Source organism: Uloborus diversus, unplaced genomic scaffold (genome assembly GCF_026930045.1).
Source record: "Uloborus diversus isolate 005 unplaced genomic scaffold, Udiv.v.3.1 scaffold_483, whole genome shotgun sequence".
Classification (NCBI taxonomy): Eukaryota; Metazoa; Arthropoda; class Arachnida; order Araneae; family Uloboridae; genus Uloborus; species Uloborus diversus.
Window position 1 is genome coordinate 92,618 of NW_026558663.1, and position 16,857 is coordinate 109,474.

The 16,857-nt window shown below is 32.0% G+C and overlaps 1 protein-coding gene across 1 annotated transcript in view; it reads right to left on the reverse strand.

The window, feature by feature from the left end:
- Positions 1–16,857, reverse strand: part of LOC129233506 (protein lifeguard 1-like) — a 49,446-nt gene that overhangs the window by 20,168 nt on the left and 12,421 nt on the right. Inside the window, exons 6-9 of the mRNA XM_054867524.1 lie at positions 16,644–16,683; positions 5,746–5,783; positions 5,527–5,614; positions 1,787–1,876 (exon numbers count right to left, since the gene is read on the reverse strand). Of these exons, the coding sequence (XP_054723499.1) occupies positions 1,787–1,876; positions 5,527–5,614; positions 5,746–5,783; positions 16,644–16,683 (256 nt within the window). The remainder of the gene's footprint in view (positions 1–1,786; positions 1,877–5,526; positions 5,615–5,745; positions 5,784–16,643; positions 16,684–16,857) is intronic.

Genomic DNA, 16,857 nt, shown 5'->3' on the forward strand with positions numbered 1-16,857 from the left:
CGCGAGAGGCCCATAACCATAGGGGCACCGTAGGAGTTACAAAAATGCTTATGATAAATGTTTTACAACTTCTGTGATAGAGAAATAGGTCCCCAAACTTGTAGCTCCGCCGAAGCGATACAGAAAAGATTGCATTACTGTGATTCATATTACAAATATCGAAAAATTAAAAATTACCGTCGGTTTAACGGGAGTCTAACAAAATGAAACTAAACCGGTTTCGCCATCTCATATTTTTTCCATGGCCTCCAATTCGACAATACATCACCAAATGATCGCCAGTCTGAGAGGCTATATTAATTTTCCATTGAAATAAGTAATTAATAGCCACAAAAAATGAGTAAATAGGCTTTTTTGAACACCCGATCGAAAACAAAAAGGGAAGTGCACAACTAGAACGTACGCACACCCCATATGCGAAAATTTAGCCTTCTGCAGCTTACCATTTTTGAGTTATGACTTATGAGAGATCCATACGTACATCCAGCGGCAAGAAACAACGCAATAATTAACTTGTCTGGTACCTGAATGCAGTATTAAAAACTCTTTCAGGGGTGATTAAAATAGAAATTCATACTGAAATTTAAGTAAACAATTTTATATGAAAACAATAACTCCCTTCACTTTGTATTAAAAAGTAAAACAACAAAGGTCCTTTTTTTTTTTCAAAAACATCGGCCAATTTTATCGGCTTTTCAATGTTTTTTAAGGCCGATGGGCCGATGTTTCCTGCAAGTTAGCATCGGCCGCCGATGCCGATGGCTAAATTGTTGAACCATCGGCGCCGATGCATCGGTCGAGTCCTATTAGTCAGGCAGAAAACGTTATTGATCTGGGTATCTTAATAAATCAGGATTTCAAGTTTAGTCAACAGTGTAGCATTGCAAGCAACAAAGTCAACAGAACACTTGGATTTATCAATAGATCTATTTCAAACAAATCTAAGAAGGTTCTTCTGCCTTTATATAGGAGTTTAGTAAGATGTCAACAAGGGGTCATTGTTTTAGGCTAGTCAAATCTCAGGCTAACCTGGAAATTAGGAAAAATTACTTCTTTTCTTTAGTAGGGTCATGGGCACTTGGAACAGTTTACCGGAAGAGGCAGTAACGAGCAAGGAGTGGATAGCTTTAAGAGGGCCATCGATCTTCATTGGGGACTTATAAACTGACTAGGATCAGCCTAGCTGGGCTCAGAGCCTGTTGCTAGTCGTTACATTTGTCTTTGTATGTCAGAAATTATGTAATGTCTTTTTTTTATGAGTAATAGTAAAAGTAAGTTATAAATTATCAAAATAGTTTTGATGAAACTATTTTTTTTCTCTTTTGTAATTAATTTTTTCTGAAAACTAATATAAATATCCTCTGTTCATAAATGAGCTTATATTTTCTTGAAATACAACCAGATTCATTTAAGTTTCTGATAGCTTTTGAAAACTGAATCTGTGTCAAATCCTGGAAAGTACATCTCACTTCAAGATGAGTATGGTAGAAAAGTTTTAGAAAAATCATTACAGTCCCAGTAGTTAAGTTTCTGAGAATTATGTCAAAAACCATGACAGTAAAAACCAGAGTTAAAAACACAAACTGCTAAAAACTGGTCAATACTGGTTTAAACTGTTATATAATTTATATGGACTTAAAATGGCATCTTTAATCTTGATCCTAGGATACTTCAATGACTCTTAACGCTCTCCAGTTACATTTTATAATCCCTTTACATTTTTTATTAGAAAAAAAAGGACTGCAAAGGGTTAATCTGAACATTTCAAAAAGAAATAAGTACATACTTTATTGTAGGTAAATATTGTAATGATGCCAAACAGGAAGAAAACTATTGCCACAATGAACAATAGTCCACCACAAGAAGTAAAATCAAACTGAAAAAACAAAAATAGTAAACATACATTTCTAAACACTAAATATTTTAAAATATTTTTACATTTTTTTTTTCAGTTAGGTAATATGCCTTACAACTATTTTTCATTGAAATTTCAATACCGAATTTTCAAATTCAAATCATTTGCCAATTTGCAGGGCTCGATTAACACAGTCTTGCAGACAAGTCCGTGGATCTGGGTACCATACAATAAAATTGCCAAAGTCATGAAAAAACATTAATTTATTAAGTTTTTCTCGAAGCAGTATGAAAACAACTGAAATATAGTTATCTACTTGCAACATTCATCCCACAATATATGGTTGATACAAATAGTACAATCGGAAAAACAGACTTTTGAAACTTAATTTGAGATAATGTAACATCTAAAAGAGACGTTGTAGAACAGTCACTTTCACAAAATAAATGGGATGTAGAATACCACTCTTTGCCATATACAAGTTTATAAATATTAGGTTGTATTGATGACAAAGCCCACAACAGATCACTTTCAATGCTTTGCTTGATATTTTGGTTTGATGTCTGCTGGAAGCAAAAAATTCAGATTCACAGATATCATATATGTGGATAAAAACTACACTAAAAGCTCAAAAAAAGCAATGCTGTCGAAAATACTTATAAGTAACCACAAAATTGAGCAATTAGATTTGTTTTATTTTATTTCTTAAAAGATCATGCCTCCCTTGAAATTCTGTAAGGGGGGGGGGGCTCAGCATCCTCCAGTATGAGAGCTAAATTGTTAAATTTTAGTGTTTCGGGAGCAGAATGTAGAAATATTTAAGATCTATGCCTAACTTTGGAGAGTTTATAAAAACAAAACTTTAAATTTTGGCGCAAGCTGGCACAAATTTCACCAATTTAGGAGCAGAATATAGCAGGATTTCAAAATGGGAGCAGTTGGGCACAATTGGAGTATTTTCCAGCCCTGAGATTTCAATAATCAGGTAAATAAAAAATTAGCTTAGTGTTTTTCAGCAGTTTTAGGCATCAAAACAAAAAGGAAAAAGTGAAGAAAAAAACCTGAGTTGTAGCTAGTGATGTGCACCGGGTAAATACCCAGCGGGTAGGTAAATATTTTTTGGGTAAAAACCCAAAAACTGGGTATTTTACAAATAAATGCAAAAAGTGAAAGAGAATTTTTTAAATAAAATCTAAATATGAAATAATTGATAAAACTGATACATACATATGTATTACACAGTTTATAGTAGTTTTTATTGAAAGACTTGATGAAATTATGAAAGAAACATATCGTAAACCAAAGAATCTTTCTTTTCAATGTTATAATTGGAGAAGTATAAGCAATTCAATGATGAACTTCAGGATTTCAAAATCACAATCTAGGTTAGTCATATCCAAAAAAAAAAAAAAAAAGAAAAGAAAGGAAGAATGAGAGATGTTTGGAAAAATAAACTGCAAAGTTATTAAAACTATGTTATTTATTTATTTTATTGCTGTTTAAGTGATAACGTGGCAAATATAGAAACAATTTTCACATTAATAAGCAAAAAAAAAAAGTCAAAATATTGTTTTCTTTTGCCTTGCTCATTTGCATATTCTCCCCAGTACTTAATGATGAAAATTTATTCAAACTATTTTCAATACACGAAATTAGTGATGTAGGATGGGAAGGTAAATATTGTTTTGGGTATTTATCTGAAGGCAGGGTAAATCCCCTAGTAATTGCGCATTTTGCAAAAAAAATTAGGTGGTATAAAAAGGTGATGATTTTCTTTTTAAAACATAAACCGTAAAATGAAACATTAAAAATATAAAAATTTAATTTATCATTATATTTTTTTAATTAAAGGAATGATTTAGAAAAAAAATTCAACGAAAGTCTACCTAGGATGTTGTCTTTAAACGTGTTTTACTCAAAACTTTAAAATGTTCACTTACACCCCTTTGCTTCTCACTGCCTCAATTGATGTTTGCTTTTTTTTGTAACCAGTTTTTACTTTTTGTAGAACGGTTTTTTACATCTGAAATTTCGCTATCAACATTGATTAGACATATCCAACACATTAAATGTGAATATCATATTAGATTGCTAAGTTGTGTTTCACACAATAATTCTCTAAATATGTGGTCAAAATACAATTTTTGGATAAAAATTTATTGTTTTGCATATGGTTTGTATAAATATACACAGTGAAATACATACATAAAAGTATTTTAGTTTAATATAAATTTTTAAAATAAATACCCCGGGTAAATACCCATTTTGGGTATTTACCCGGGTATATACCCTGGGTATTTACCCCTAAAAATAAATACCCGGGTAATTTACATCACTAGTTGTAGCACACAGAATTTATTTTTTTCTGTGATAGGATGGGGCAATGGGGGGGGGGGGGGGGGGGATTCAACTTAAAAATGGAAAACACATCTGCACAAATTAGCAGTTAATGGTCACTACTTTCAACCGGGTTCGTACGGGTCATGGAAATCCTGGAAAGTCGTGGGGGAAAAAAAAGCAAATTTTTAACCTGGAAAATTGAAATTTTAAGTCTAAGTCATGGAAATTTATTTCCAGTCATGGAAAAAAGTTCTGGGAAAAAGTAACAGTAGCTAAAAAGAGCATTAGAAATCTTGAGTGATTTAGTATTGCACCATGAAAGCTATTTAAACTGAAAAATTGAACGATCTCAAAAAACATTGCATCCAAGTTCGTTTCCATCACTCCTAAATCTTTATTTTAAAATTTATCAGCGTTTATCTCAATTTGTTGAAGGTTTTGGACAATCTTTAGTCAGGCGATAGAATACAGAAATAGGGGAATTCTAATGCTCAAAAACAGTAGTGCCCAATATACGGCTCACAAAACTAATCCATGCGACCCACTGGTACGTTTAGTGTCATTATATTGAAACATGTTCTGAAATTTCTGAACCTATTAATTTATATACACTTGAAAATGTACAAATAAGTAAACAAGTACATTTAAATCAAAAGATTTATTTACTATGAAATGTTTTTATTTTTATTTTTTTAAATAAATATCTGGTTAAGAAACATGAATTTACTAAAGAATGGCTTTATTTTAAAGAACCAAAAAATTGTCAAGTTGACACTAAAAGACAACTTTTGAAGCAAATTTATTGAAACTTAGTACTGATTCATTCAACCTTTTACCCAATCATTATCATTCTGCCTGTTTTATAGCAAAAATAGTCGACATTTAAGCATCATTCACTGTAGTTTTACTTAACTTAAACTTATATGATGAAAACAGGTAAGAATTATTCAGTTTTTTAGGTGTATGCTGATAATTTTTTCCATCAGGTAGTGGCATTCACATAGAAGTTTTCCTAATGCTCATTTCCAAAAAAAAAAAAAAAAGGCAAGATTGATATTATATAGTACTATTCTCTTCATGTAACAAGGTCATGAAAATTTTTATGAAGTCAAGAAAAAGTCCTGGAAAAGACATGGAATTTTTTCATCCAAATAGAGTATGAAACCTGTTTCAAAAATATAAAAAGATACCCTTTCTCTTTTGGAAAGATTCACGGATTCTTAATCACTACAATTAAGTTTTAATCAAGTCAAAGATCATGAAACAAAACATCAACCGAAGCATCAATTTGTATATATTGAAAACACAGAAAAAAAAAAATGTAAACATACTTTGGTATGAAACGAGAAGAGAGATACAGCTAAGCAGACACCAGCGCAAATGCCAACAGCCATCAGAACTACTTCAGTATCATAAAAGCTGTGAAGAATATTTCAAGTATACTTTTACATTTAATGTAAAATCACATTTGATCAGAAAATAATAACAATAAATTTAAGAACTATAAACTATTCAATAAGTTTTAAGTGATTATCAAAATATGAATTTACCTCGACATTGTTCCTAACATGTAACTCATGGACATTGTCTAAAGGAAAAATTTTTTTTAGAAATATGAAACATGAAAATAAATTTAAATAAACATGTACATGAATGTGCAGCAAATATGAAAGTTTTAAAAGTTTAAACAGGGGTTTAATTTGACAAATTATTCAAAAACAGTAAGGTGCGAGCAAGTAAATATCAGAAATCAACCAAACTATTCATGCTGTTAATATCAAAACAATAAAATAGCGAGAACTGAGGGCACAGGAGAACAAATTAATATGATAGAACAGCAGTATAGAATCCAATAGTAGAAATATGAGTTTGAAACTGGTTTATAGAGATAAGCAGAAAGATGCAATTATGTGTAGCGGTTAATTTATCACTTGTCATGCAATATGCTAAAGCCTACTTGAGCAGAAAGGTAATTTTATTGTGCAAATGAAATTCTAAGTTTTGTTTTTATTAAATACAAATTTTTTATATTTTTCCATACAATAAAATACCATAAAAAGATACAGTTAAGAAACAATTATGGTACACTGTAGGGGTGCGACTTCGATGTTTTGGTTTCAATGTTGATGTTTTTGCATTTTGATTGAAAATTATAAAATTTACTCCAATTTTCTCGCTAATTAAGTTTACTTATGGACTTGCCAAAAAAAAAATCATTTTTTTTGCACCCATTTTATAAGATCAATTTTTCTGTGTAGAGGATGATTTTCAGGGAAATCACTACAAGATAGTAAAAGATTAACTAGAAAGTGAGGAAAAGGTCAAAGCTATTGGAAGAACCTAACACTGATAGTCTGGTACCAGAACTTGCAGTTTATTTCAAGGCCCCAGTTCTTAAACTAAAGGGATATCCTATACGTTACTAGGGTGAAAATTATAACTGGTAAGAGAGAGCTGGTAAAAGTTGCTTTAAAGTATTTGATAGTGATGGCAATTTCTGTTCCATCGGAAAGAGATGTTTCTCTGACTAGTGGGATAGTCTGTGAAAAGAGAAATGCGCTTCTGGTAGACAAAGTAAACAAACTTCTTTTTTTCCAAACTGTCAACACCAATATTCGGGGTTACTTATCGATTTCCCCCAACAAGTCGTCCCTCTATTACTTACAATTTATGTTTAATTATTAACTAACAGTACAACACATATTTCTTGCTCTTAAAAATAATTTTTAGAATTAATTTTGTATTTTTTAAATAATTAGCACAACTTTTTCTCATCATTAAACTGATGGTAGAGGATGTATTGTATGGATGTACAATACATCCCCTACACGTAGAGGATGACAGATGGATCAAAAGGAATCTAAGATTTTTCTTAGATTCCTTTTTGATGTAAATTTACTTTTAGTTTCATTCAGTTTGAAAATATTTCCTTATTACTATAACTAGTTGTATTAATCCGTGCTTGTCTTATTATCAATTTTTGCCCTACTATAGTACCAAGACATTGCGAAATTATTCTTATTAAATTATATTTATGATTTGAGGTTCAGTATTTTCAATATATTCGTCGGATACGTATTCTTTTGTATTGCTTAAATTAGTGCAGTATATTCAAAAATGTATTTTATACATTAATAAAATGATCGATGTTTTAAAACATCGATGTTTTTTGGTCGATGTATCAATACCATCAATGTTTTAATTTCTAACATCGATGTTTTGCCATCGATGTCGCACCTCTAGTACACTGCAGAGTTTGTTGATATATATATAAGGATATATATACAATATTTATTTTTTAAATATCAAGATATTTTGATATTTTTGATATTTATTTTTTCAACTATGGTATTTTCAATATAAAATTATATTAATCATAGTAACATTGCTTATTTATTATCAAAATTATCAGTAATGTAACAATTTTAATTCATATTAAAAGTGCCTAGTTAAACACTAAACGGTTGTCAGAAAAAGGAAAATGTCTTAATTACTGTGCATCAACTAATGCATATTTTTTTTCTGAATCATATAATTGTATAAAACTAGCTAACAGAAGATAAACAAGTAAAATGGCTGATGCTAAATTAACTTTATAATTGATAAAAATGTTCAATGAAAAGGTAGATATAAATAATGAAAAAAAACCCTTAATTTTATATTTGCATATTGTAATAACAATGTAAGAAAATATAAAGTAATTTAAGGATGCAGTTACTATTTTGAAGACATACCATGATATTTCAAACCCTGATATCCCGCCTGCCTACAAATAAAAGCAAGTGAGGAATTGAACTTCACACAGGGGCTGCCTACAAATGATGTCGCATTTAGAAGGGGTGCCGGGGGGGGGGGGGGCATAAACAGAAATTTTGTGGCTGTCACAAATGACTTTTATCCTCCATACTTTTTATCCCTACGTCCCTAAATATGTTTCACCCCTCATTTTAAAAGTCTTAAACTCCTTACAGGCTTGGGCCCAGGCATCCCTTCTCCCCCCCCCATGCAGGGGTCATAAAATTGTGATCGTTTGGACATTACATATTTAGATAAGCATATGAGGCAGTGAGAAGCAAAGGGATGCAAGTGGCAAAATTTAAAAAATGGAGATAACCAGTACAAATAGTAGAGGAACCTCCCTTCCGTCTAGGAGCAAGAGATAGTACCAGTAGCCCTGGTAAAGTATTTTTTATTAAGTTTATTTTTAAAAATTTATTTTTATTTTTTTATTTATTTATGATTATTTTTTTTCATTGACATCACACACATACACATAAACTAAATAAATAACTAAAATAAAAACAGAATAAAATAAAATTAAACAATAATTTAAATTTAAAATAAATCAATAAATAAATTTAAATAAATAAAATTTTAAAAAATTAAAAATTTCCCCCAAAATTTTTTTTGGCATAACTTGCACCATATCCCCCCCCCCTTGTTACTCAAAACTTGAAATTGTCCACTTACATCCCTTTGCTTCTAACTGCCTCATTTGTTCATGAAAAATAGCATGACATATGACATAGGGAAATGAGGAGATGAGGAGGAAGTATGACACTTTGTGACAAAGGGGAGGGAGGTCAAAAGTGCAGAAAAAAATTGTGATATTTATAGACAGTCCCCATAGAGCATGTGTTTCTTAATTTTTTTTCAGCAAACCCCTTTAACAGACCATTATTAAATGTGTACTCCTGTCACAGTGGCGTAGCAAGAAATGTTGGGGAAGGTCATATGACATGTTTTGAAATTAAAGGTCGAAAAATGCAATGTTAGGCCCTTTGCAAGTTGTTAAGTATAGTATCATGATTTTAATACCAACAATTTTGATCAGTACAATTTTAAAATTAATCATTTTTAATATCAAGTTACGTGGTTTGTTTTCTCGATATTGCCAACCTGCTAAAACTAAAAACATAAATACGTGACATGAACTTTTTAAGGGAAATAAAAAGGATTAAAATATTTTCTACAGAAATAAATAAATAATTAAATTCAGTTCAAATGTATCCATTCGCTGAGGCTTGACAATAGTTCTTGACGATCTTCTTACCAGGTTTTCCGCGAATGTTTGCTGGACATTTGTTTTATGAACCATTTGTTCTGGCATGCTTGAATGTTCTTTATTTATTGCTTGATTTGATTCCTTAGCCAAAGTCAATGGATAAATATCTTCCACTGATCTTATTTGTGAAGAACTATACTGTTCTGATTTGTCTGGACGAATGTAAAATCTATTTCTGCGATAAACTCCACCATTCTTCCTTTTAATAACATAAGACTGAGAATTATGATTAGATTGAATGACAGTTCCTTGCTTCCACAGCTTGTTTGGCATTTTACGAAACCATACCTTTGCCTAATCATGAAGAATTGGCAACTCTTTTCCATGTATGTTTGCATATTTATTTTGTGCTTTCTGTTGTTTCTTTAAAGATTCTTGTTCTTTCTTTAATGGGAAGTTTCGTCACATTTTCTCTGGATGAGATGGCAAAAGGGATCAAAGTCGTCTACTCATCAACAACTCTGAGGGAGAAGGAAGATCAGAAGATGGTTGGGTTCTGGAGTCTAACAAGATCGTATATGTCTTTTCCATCTTGTGCTGCTTTTATCAGTGATTTTTTTATTGTCTGAACTGCTCTTTAAACCTGTCCATTGGCCCTAGGAAAGTATGGCGACGTGATGAAATGATTTATGCTCCATTCCATGCAAAAAATTTCTACACACTCTGAGTCAAATGGTGGACCTCCATCACTCACGAGCTCCTCCGGAATGCCATGTCTAGAGAAAATAGATTTAAAGATAGTAGTTACGTTTTGTGCACTGTTATGCTTTACTGACTGAACTTCCACATATTTTGAAAAACAATCAATCAATAAAATGTATTGTCGACCTTGCAAATGAAAAAAATCACAGCCCACTTTTTGCCATGGCCTTTCAGGTTCAAGCAGAGTTTTTCTTTGATTGTTACGTTGATGTTCCTGACAAATTTTACATCTGTTAATAAGGTTTTCTACATCAATATTCATGGAAGGCCAGTAAAAGTATTCTTTTGCCTTCATTTTACAAGCAACTACACCTCTGTGAGTTAAGTGCAACTTATTTAATTTAGTATTTCTGATCTTGAAGCTTGTGGCACAACTAACCGTTGACCATAACAAATAATTCCTTCTTCTGTCGAGTATAACTCATCTCTACAATGCCAGTAAGGTTGGGCGAGTTTCTTAGTACTTTGTTTATCATCCCACCCATTTTTTATATGATACAAAACATCTTGTAATTCTTCAGCATTTAAAGTAGTTTTTGCAATATCTTTCCATTTGCTTGGTGAAGCCTGAGTTAGAATATTTATTTTTACACTTGCTTCTGTCTCTTCTTCATTTTCAAATTTTTCTTCTTTTAATTGAGCTCTGGAAAGTGTATCAGCAATAAGTAATAATTTTCCTGAGACGTACTGAAGCTTGATATCATATCTGTTAAGTCTAAGGAGCATTCGTTGAAGCCTAGGTGATATAGTATCATACTGCTTCTCTTTTAATCCGATCAATGGTTTGGGATCAGTCTGGACGATCACTGGTTTTCCATAAGTATAGTAGTTAAAATGTTCTAAACCATAGATTACAGCAAGCAACTCTTTTTCAATCTGGGCATATCGTTGTTGTGTCACACTTAGTGATGCAGATCCATATGCTACAGGTCTACTGTCTTGCAGCAGAATGGCTCCAAGTCCATTGCGACTTCATCTACAGATACTGTCACAGCTTTATTTTCATTAAAATATTGTAAGCATTGAACTTGTACTAGAGCTTTTTTGATTTTCTCAAAATCTTGTTGAATATTTGTATCCCATGTCCACTTTCTATCTTTCTCCAACAGTTCGCTTAAAGAATGGGTTAAACTCGAGAGGTGAGAAGTAAATTTTGATAAATATGTCACCATACCAAGGAATCTTTGCAACTCTTCACAGCCTTGTGGTGCTGGAAAGTCAACAACGGCTTTTACTTTTTTAATATCTAGTTCTATTCCTTTGTAAGATAAAGTATGACCTAAATAATTAACTGACCACTTTGCAAGTTGGGTCTTATTGATAATGAATTTCAAATTGGCTTCCCTAGCTCGCATTAAAACTTTATGCAATAATTTGCAGTGCTTTTCAATGGGCGATGAACTTAGAGCAATACCATCAAAATATGGGTTTACTTTTGGCATATCATCAAAAGTTTCTTCCATAGCTCTCTGAAATTCCTCGGCAGCGTTATTAAGGCCAAATGGCAGAACTAAATACCTGTATCTTCCCCATGGGATTGTAAATGTGTTTAAGAATGACAATTCTGTATCCAGTGGTAGTTGCCAAAAGCCATTCTTTACATCTAAAAGCATAAATATTTTACTTTCTTGTAGTCATGTAATAAGGCTGTCATTTGTTGGTATCGGGTTGTGAGGTCGTAAGATAGCTTCATTTAGTGATCTTGAGTCCAGACCAGGGGCGGCAAATAGGGGGGTCAAGGGGGGGGGGGGGGTCGCACCTCCAAGTTTTTTGAACAGAATGATAGAAAATGGATAAATTCAATTTAGGTAAATCAGTAATCAATGTGCATTAAAAAAACGCATTGGTTCTCAGTAACTATTTTAATAAAACTCGACACATTCCCAGACTAGAAAAAGTGTTTCCGTTATTTAGATGATGACTTAGAAACTCATGAAGTATTTTCCGGCCTTTTTAGAACATAGAAAACTGATAGAGAACCATGGTTAATTTTGACTAAAAAGGACATTTCCTCATATAGGCTAAATATTTCATACTTGTGTGCCAAGTGTATCGATGGTATGTCCAATATGAGAGGCTCGTACAAAGTGGTGTGGCTGCATGGTTTTCACAAGAAAATTCCTTGATATTTTACCTTCACTTTTACGCTCATTTTTTAAGTGTATATTTATTTAATGACTGTTCACCGCTTTCTTCTGCTAGAAACACGTTTCAGCTGCTCATGCATCATATGCTTTCATAGAAACTTCTTAAAAATGCATGTGGTTATTGAATTTAAAAAAACATATCAACAAATACCTTTTATGGGGCTCTATAATTATGCAATCTCGGAGTGACACAAGATGGTTTTCAAGAGTTAAAACGATAAAAACATATCTCCGTAACTTCAAAGCAGTTATTTGACGACTGGAAGAATTATTGCAAAATGATTCCTTCAATGGTGGAAAAGCTCATGCCCTTTAGCATGTATGACTTCATTTGAATTTTTATTCAATTTGTTTGTATTGAGAAAAGTTTTTGAAAAAGTTCACCCTATTAAAACATCTTCAACCGGCTACCCTTAATTTTCTAACTATTCAAACCACAGTTCAACCAAAAAAAAAAAAAAAAGACAAAAATCCACATGATGATGAGAAGTCAAACATTGATTTTTTAATATTTGTATGATGTATTAGATTCAGTTTTAAATGAAATTAACACCAGATTTGATGATAATTATTTTTCTGTATGGTTGACTCTATATTATCTGGATTGGATTTTAAAAACAAAAAATAAAATGTTTCAATTATGAGTAAAATTTTTAGCATGAAGCAAGAAAAATTACGAGTAATAAACTGACAGATCGGTTATCACATTAGAGACTGGAATTTCGTCCTTGTTATGAACTCATCATCAGTCTCGAATCGTGAAAATGATGAAAAATTAAGCCCCCTCACAATTTTTGAAATTGCCTGGGTGATATTGAAGAGCAAGATATAAAAAGTGTTTTCATACATAACTTTATTACTTCAATTATTTTTTAACTATTCCAATCAGCTCAACTAGTAGAGAAAGTTTTTTTTATGTCTCAGGAGGTTAGAGAATTATTTCTGAAGTACAATGGGCAAAAAGAAAAAAAAAAATTTCTATTTAGCTGTACTGGCAAAACAGCACGACACTGGGCACTGATAGATTAGTAACACGATTCCCTGCTCTTCTGAATTCCAAAATTCATGCAATAAAACTTTTCCAAAAAGTAGAAACAATTTCGAGATGTTTTGTATGATAAGTTATTAAAAAATGAATCAAAATTTTAATTGTTTCTAAACACTAATTTTTATTCATATTAACCGATTTTATGACCACTTCCTGTTAGCTAATGTGTGTTTGGGACCACACTGTTGCAATACATATTTAAGAAACTTGACCCCCCAAATGAAATGCTGAAACGCCGCACCTGGTCCACACAGATGCGCAACTTTTTGGCTGTATTGACAACAATGCTCTTCACCCACTCTGTTGGTTCTTCCACTTTTGAAATAATTCCTGAATCTATCATATTTTTCAGTTCTTCTTTAACTTTATCATGCAAAGCAAGAGGTATTTTGCGGGGTGCTGCTATGTGAGGGGTGTAATGATATTTCAGTTTTATTTTTACTGAAGAGTGAACAGTTTAAATGACCAACTCCTGTAAATACATCAGAAAATTGGTTCAAAAGCTCCTCTTTAGTTTCACCTAAATAGCTCACAGGTCTCAGTACATTATCAAGTCTTTGAATAAGGCCTAATTCCTCACAAGCTTTGAGGCCTAATATTGGACTTGAATCCAAAGAGGTAACTAAAAATTTGAGAATCTTATTCATTTTCGCTGTTTTACATCTAAGTACACATTCACTAAGAATCGGCACAATACTATCGCTGTAGTCAAGTACAGGTGTTTTAATTTTCTTCACCAATGGACTTTTCAACCCCCTTTAATATCTCGCAATTTGGAATGACATTAACTTGAGCTCCCGTGTCCAATGTGACTTCATTTCCATTTAAGTCTAATTTGTGAAGCAGTACATTTCTTGATTTTCCTTCTTCCAGAATATTTACATATTTCAACTATCCTAAGTACACATTTCCTAAATAAGAGTCACTAGTTTTCTCTACAGTATTAACACTTGGCAAATGTTGTCTATTATTTTAATTTTATTCGGCACACTTGGGACCAATGATTATTTCTGCCACAGTTTCGGCACTTATTGCCAAATGCAGGATATCTTCTTGGTGCATGATTTTTTCCACAATTTCTACACAGAAATTGAGTTTCTGTGAATACATGCAATTTTCCTTGTATTTTACATCAGCCAAATTAATTTTCTCAACTTTCTAACCCATTTCTGCCGCTTGCAATTAATTTTGCTCGGCTGTTTTACATTCAGCCACGGTTTCATAGAGTTTTCTTATTTTTGTAAGTTTCCCGAATCAATCGCTCTTATAACAATTTATCATCAAGACTTTGGATTATTTTATCATTAAGCATTCGATCTGAAAGTTCACCATAGTTGCAACGTGAACAGTAATCCACAAATTTTTCTTCACTTTTCTGGCTTATTTCCAGGAATTTGAAAGAGGCATAAACTTCATTCACATAATCTTCAAAGTATTTGTCAAATTCCGTCAAAATTTGTTGCAATGTTACTTGTTTGATCCACTGTTAGGCGTAATGTTGAAAGTTCGTTACTGCTTCTTCAATTCGTCACAAACATGTGGAATAAGGGCCGTTTTCGTGTTTTCAGATTCTTTACCATATTTTAATGCTTCTACATAAAAGTTAAAATCTTCTCGCCAATGGCGCCAAGCCTCAGATGGATTTGAGCCGGAATGAAAAGCTGCTATTGTTGGAAGATTTGTAGACATTTTTTTTTAAACTCCCAGAGTTAGATTTTACAAATAAAAGGACTAATGAAAAGCACATTTTGCTCCTAGTACTGGCTACGTGAGTACTTTATACTCTGACACCATGTTAAGTATTGTATCATGATTTTATTACCAAAAATTCTGATCAGTACAATTTTAAAATTAATCATTTCTAATCTCAAGTAATGTGGTTTGTTTTCTCGATGTGGCCAACCTACTAAAACTTAAATACATAACACAAGTGGGTTCACATGTATAATTTTGTTGTTTCTTGGGGAGCGGGGGAGCATATAGTTTCTTGGGAAATTAAATTTCAGTAAAATAACCATTGCTAATTAGAAGGAAACATTTTTATTTAAAAAACATTAGGTAGGTAAGATTACAGGGCTGAACTTTATTTAGAATTTCTGGTGTACAAAATCAAATTGAAGAGACACAAGTCAATCTGTATTTAAATAAAACAAAGAATATATGTGTGTGTATGTTCCCTATACCACAGCTTACGTCAGATCTCTATCAAATTTGGCCGGGAGGTATTTGGGCATCGGAGAAGGAACGTAGGGGGGGGGGGTTGAACGCCAAAAAGAACCAAATCATTTGGCTTTTAATTTTAGGGTCCGAAAATGGCATTAAATGGCTCTTTCTACCCGAAATAATTATCCGATCAGTTCAATTAAAACGCCATTCAAAAGCTGGCAAAAAAAAAAAAAAAAAAAACACCATACAGTTTATTCATTTTTTTCAAATTTCAAAAAAAGAAAAAAAAAGCTGTAAAATCACTGGGAAAAAATTAAGGAGCTCTTTTAACCCTAATAGAACTCTACTTTCATGTCGGAAAACTATCGTTTGCGCTATCTCATTTTAACTTAGCATGTGACTAATAAAATTTTGTTTTTGCTTTGAGATAAAAGTTTCTCCTTTTAAGTATCACCTGGCAATTTATCTTCTTTTTTATTCCAGGATTTTAGGAATATTTATGGAGGTTGCGTTTAATCTATTTGGGAATTTTTGATTAGCCGTTTTCTTTCTTTAAGAATGATTATTTTGACGGGAAGTTTTACAGTATTTTTTTTTTTTTTTTCATTTTTGGTATCAGGAGTCGAATGTCAAGTCGGTTTCCTTACTTAGTTTTTGTGGTCGCATAGTTGAAAAATATGGATACATAAAAGGTTGTAGCAAATGGATGCACAGGGTTTGCTTTTTAAACCAGTGGTTGGTATTTTTTGTTTTCAAATGCAAAAGCATATTTTAAGACATTTATCATTTTTATTTATTATTTTTTAAATTGGGAGCAGATCCTCCTACTAAAGGTTGGTGGACCCCCAGGGGTTTGCATACCACAATTCGGGAAGCAGTGCCATAAAGAATTAGACACTTGATTTCAGATTCTTGCAGAAAGCAGGCTCCTTCCCCTTATCTTTATTATTTTGTTAACACTTTGGGATTAAAGAATATATGCATTATATCTTGAATCTTGCACCTAGTCTTTCTTGAAGTTTTGTCAAACTGTGTGAAGTTTGCTGTTGGTATGGTTTCGGTTTTTACTCTTGCTTGTAAAATTATTATGTTATGTATCTGTCGTGTTTCATGTTGCAGAAAAATAAAATAAATGTTTGTGTGCTTGAATCGCATCTTTACATTTATTGCTAAACACAACAGTACATAGATTTAATTTTAAAGCTAAGCTATTCATGTAACTGGTTAAATCTACAATGCATCTTTACTTGAATGATTTTCAATATAAAAAACCATCTAAGAAAATGATACACAGTTAATAAACTTAGACAAAATACTTACAAATATAGAGAGAAGAATCATATTTGTAGGATATTTCCTCCTAGAAATTGAAAATAATAAATAAATGAATCTAATAATGATACTAATAAAAATAGCTAAGAACTTTTTGTTCATTCAATGTCCTTCAGCATACAAATAAAGTTCTAAAAGAAGTTATTACTTTTCATTGGTTTAATTTTATGTTTTAAATGAATTACTGCAACAAATGTAGCCA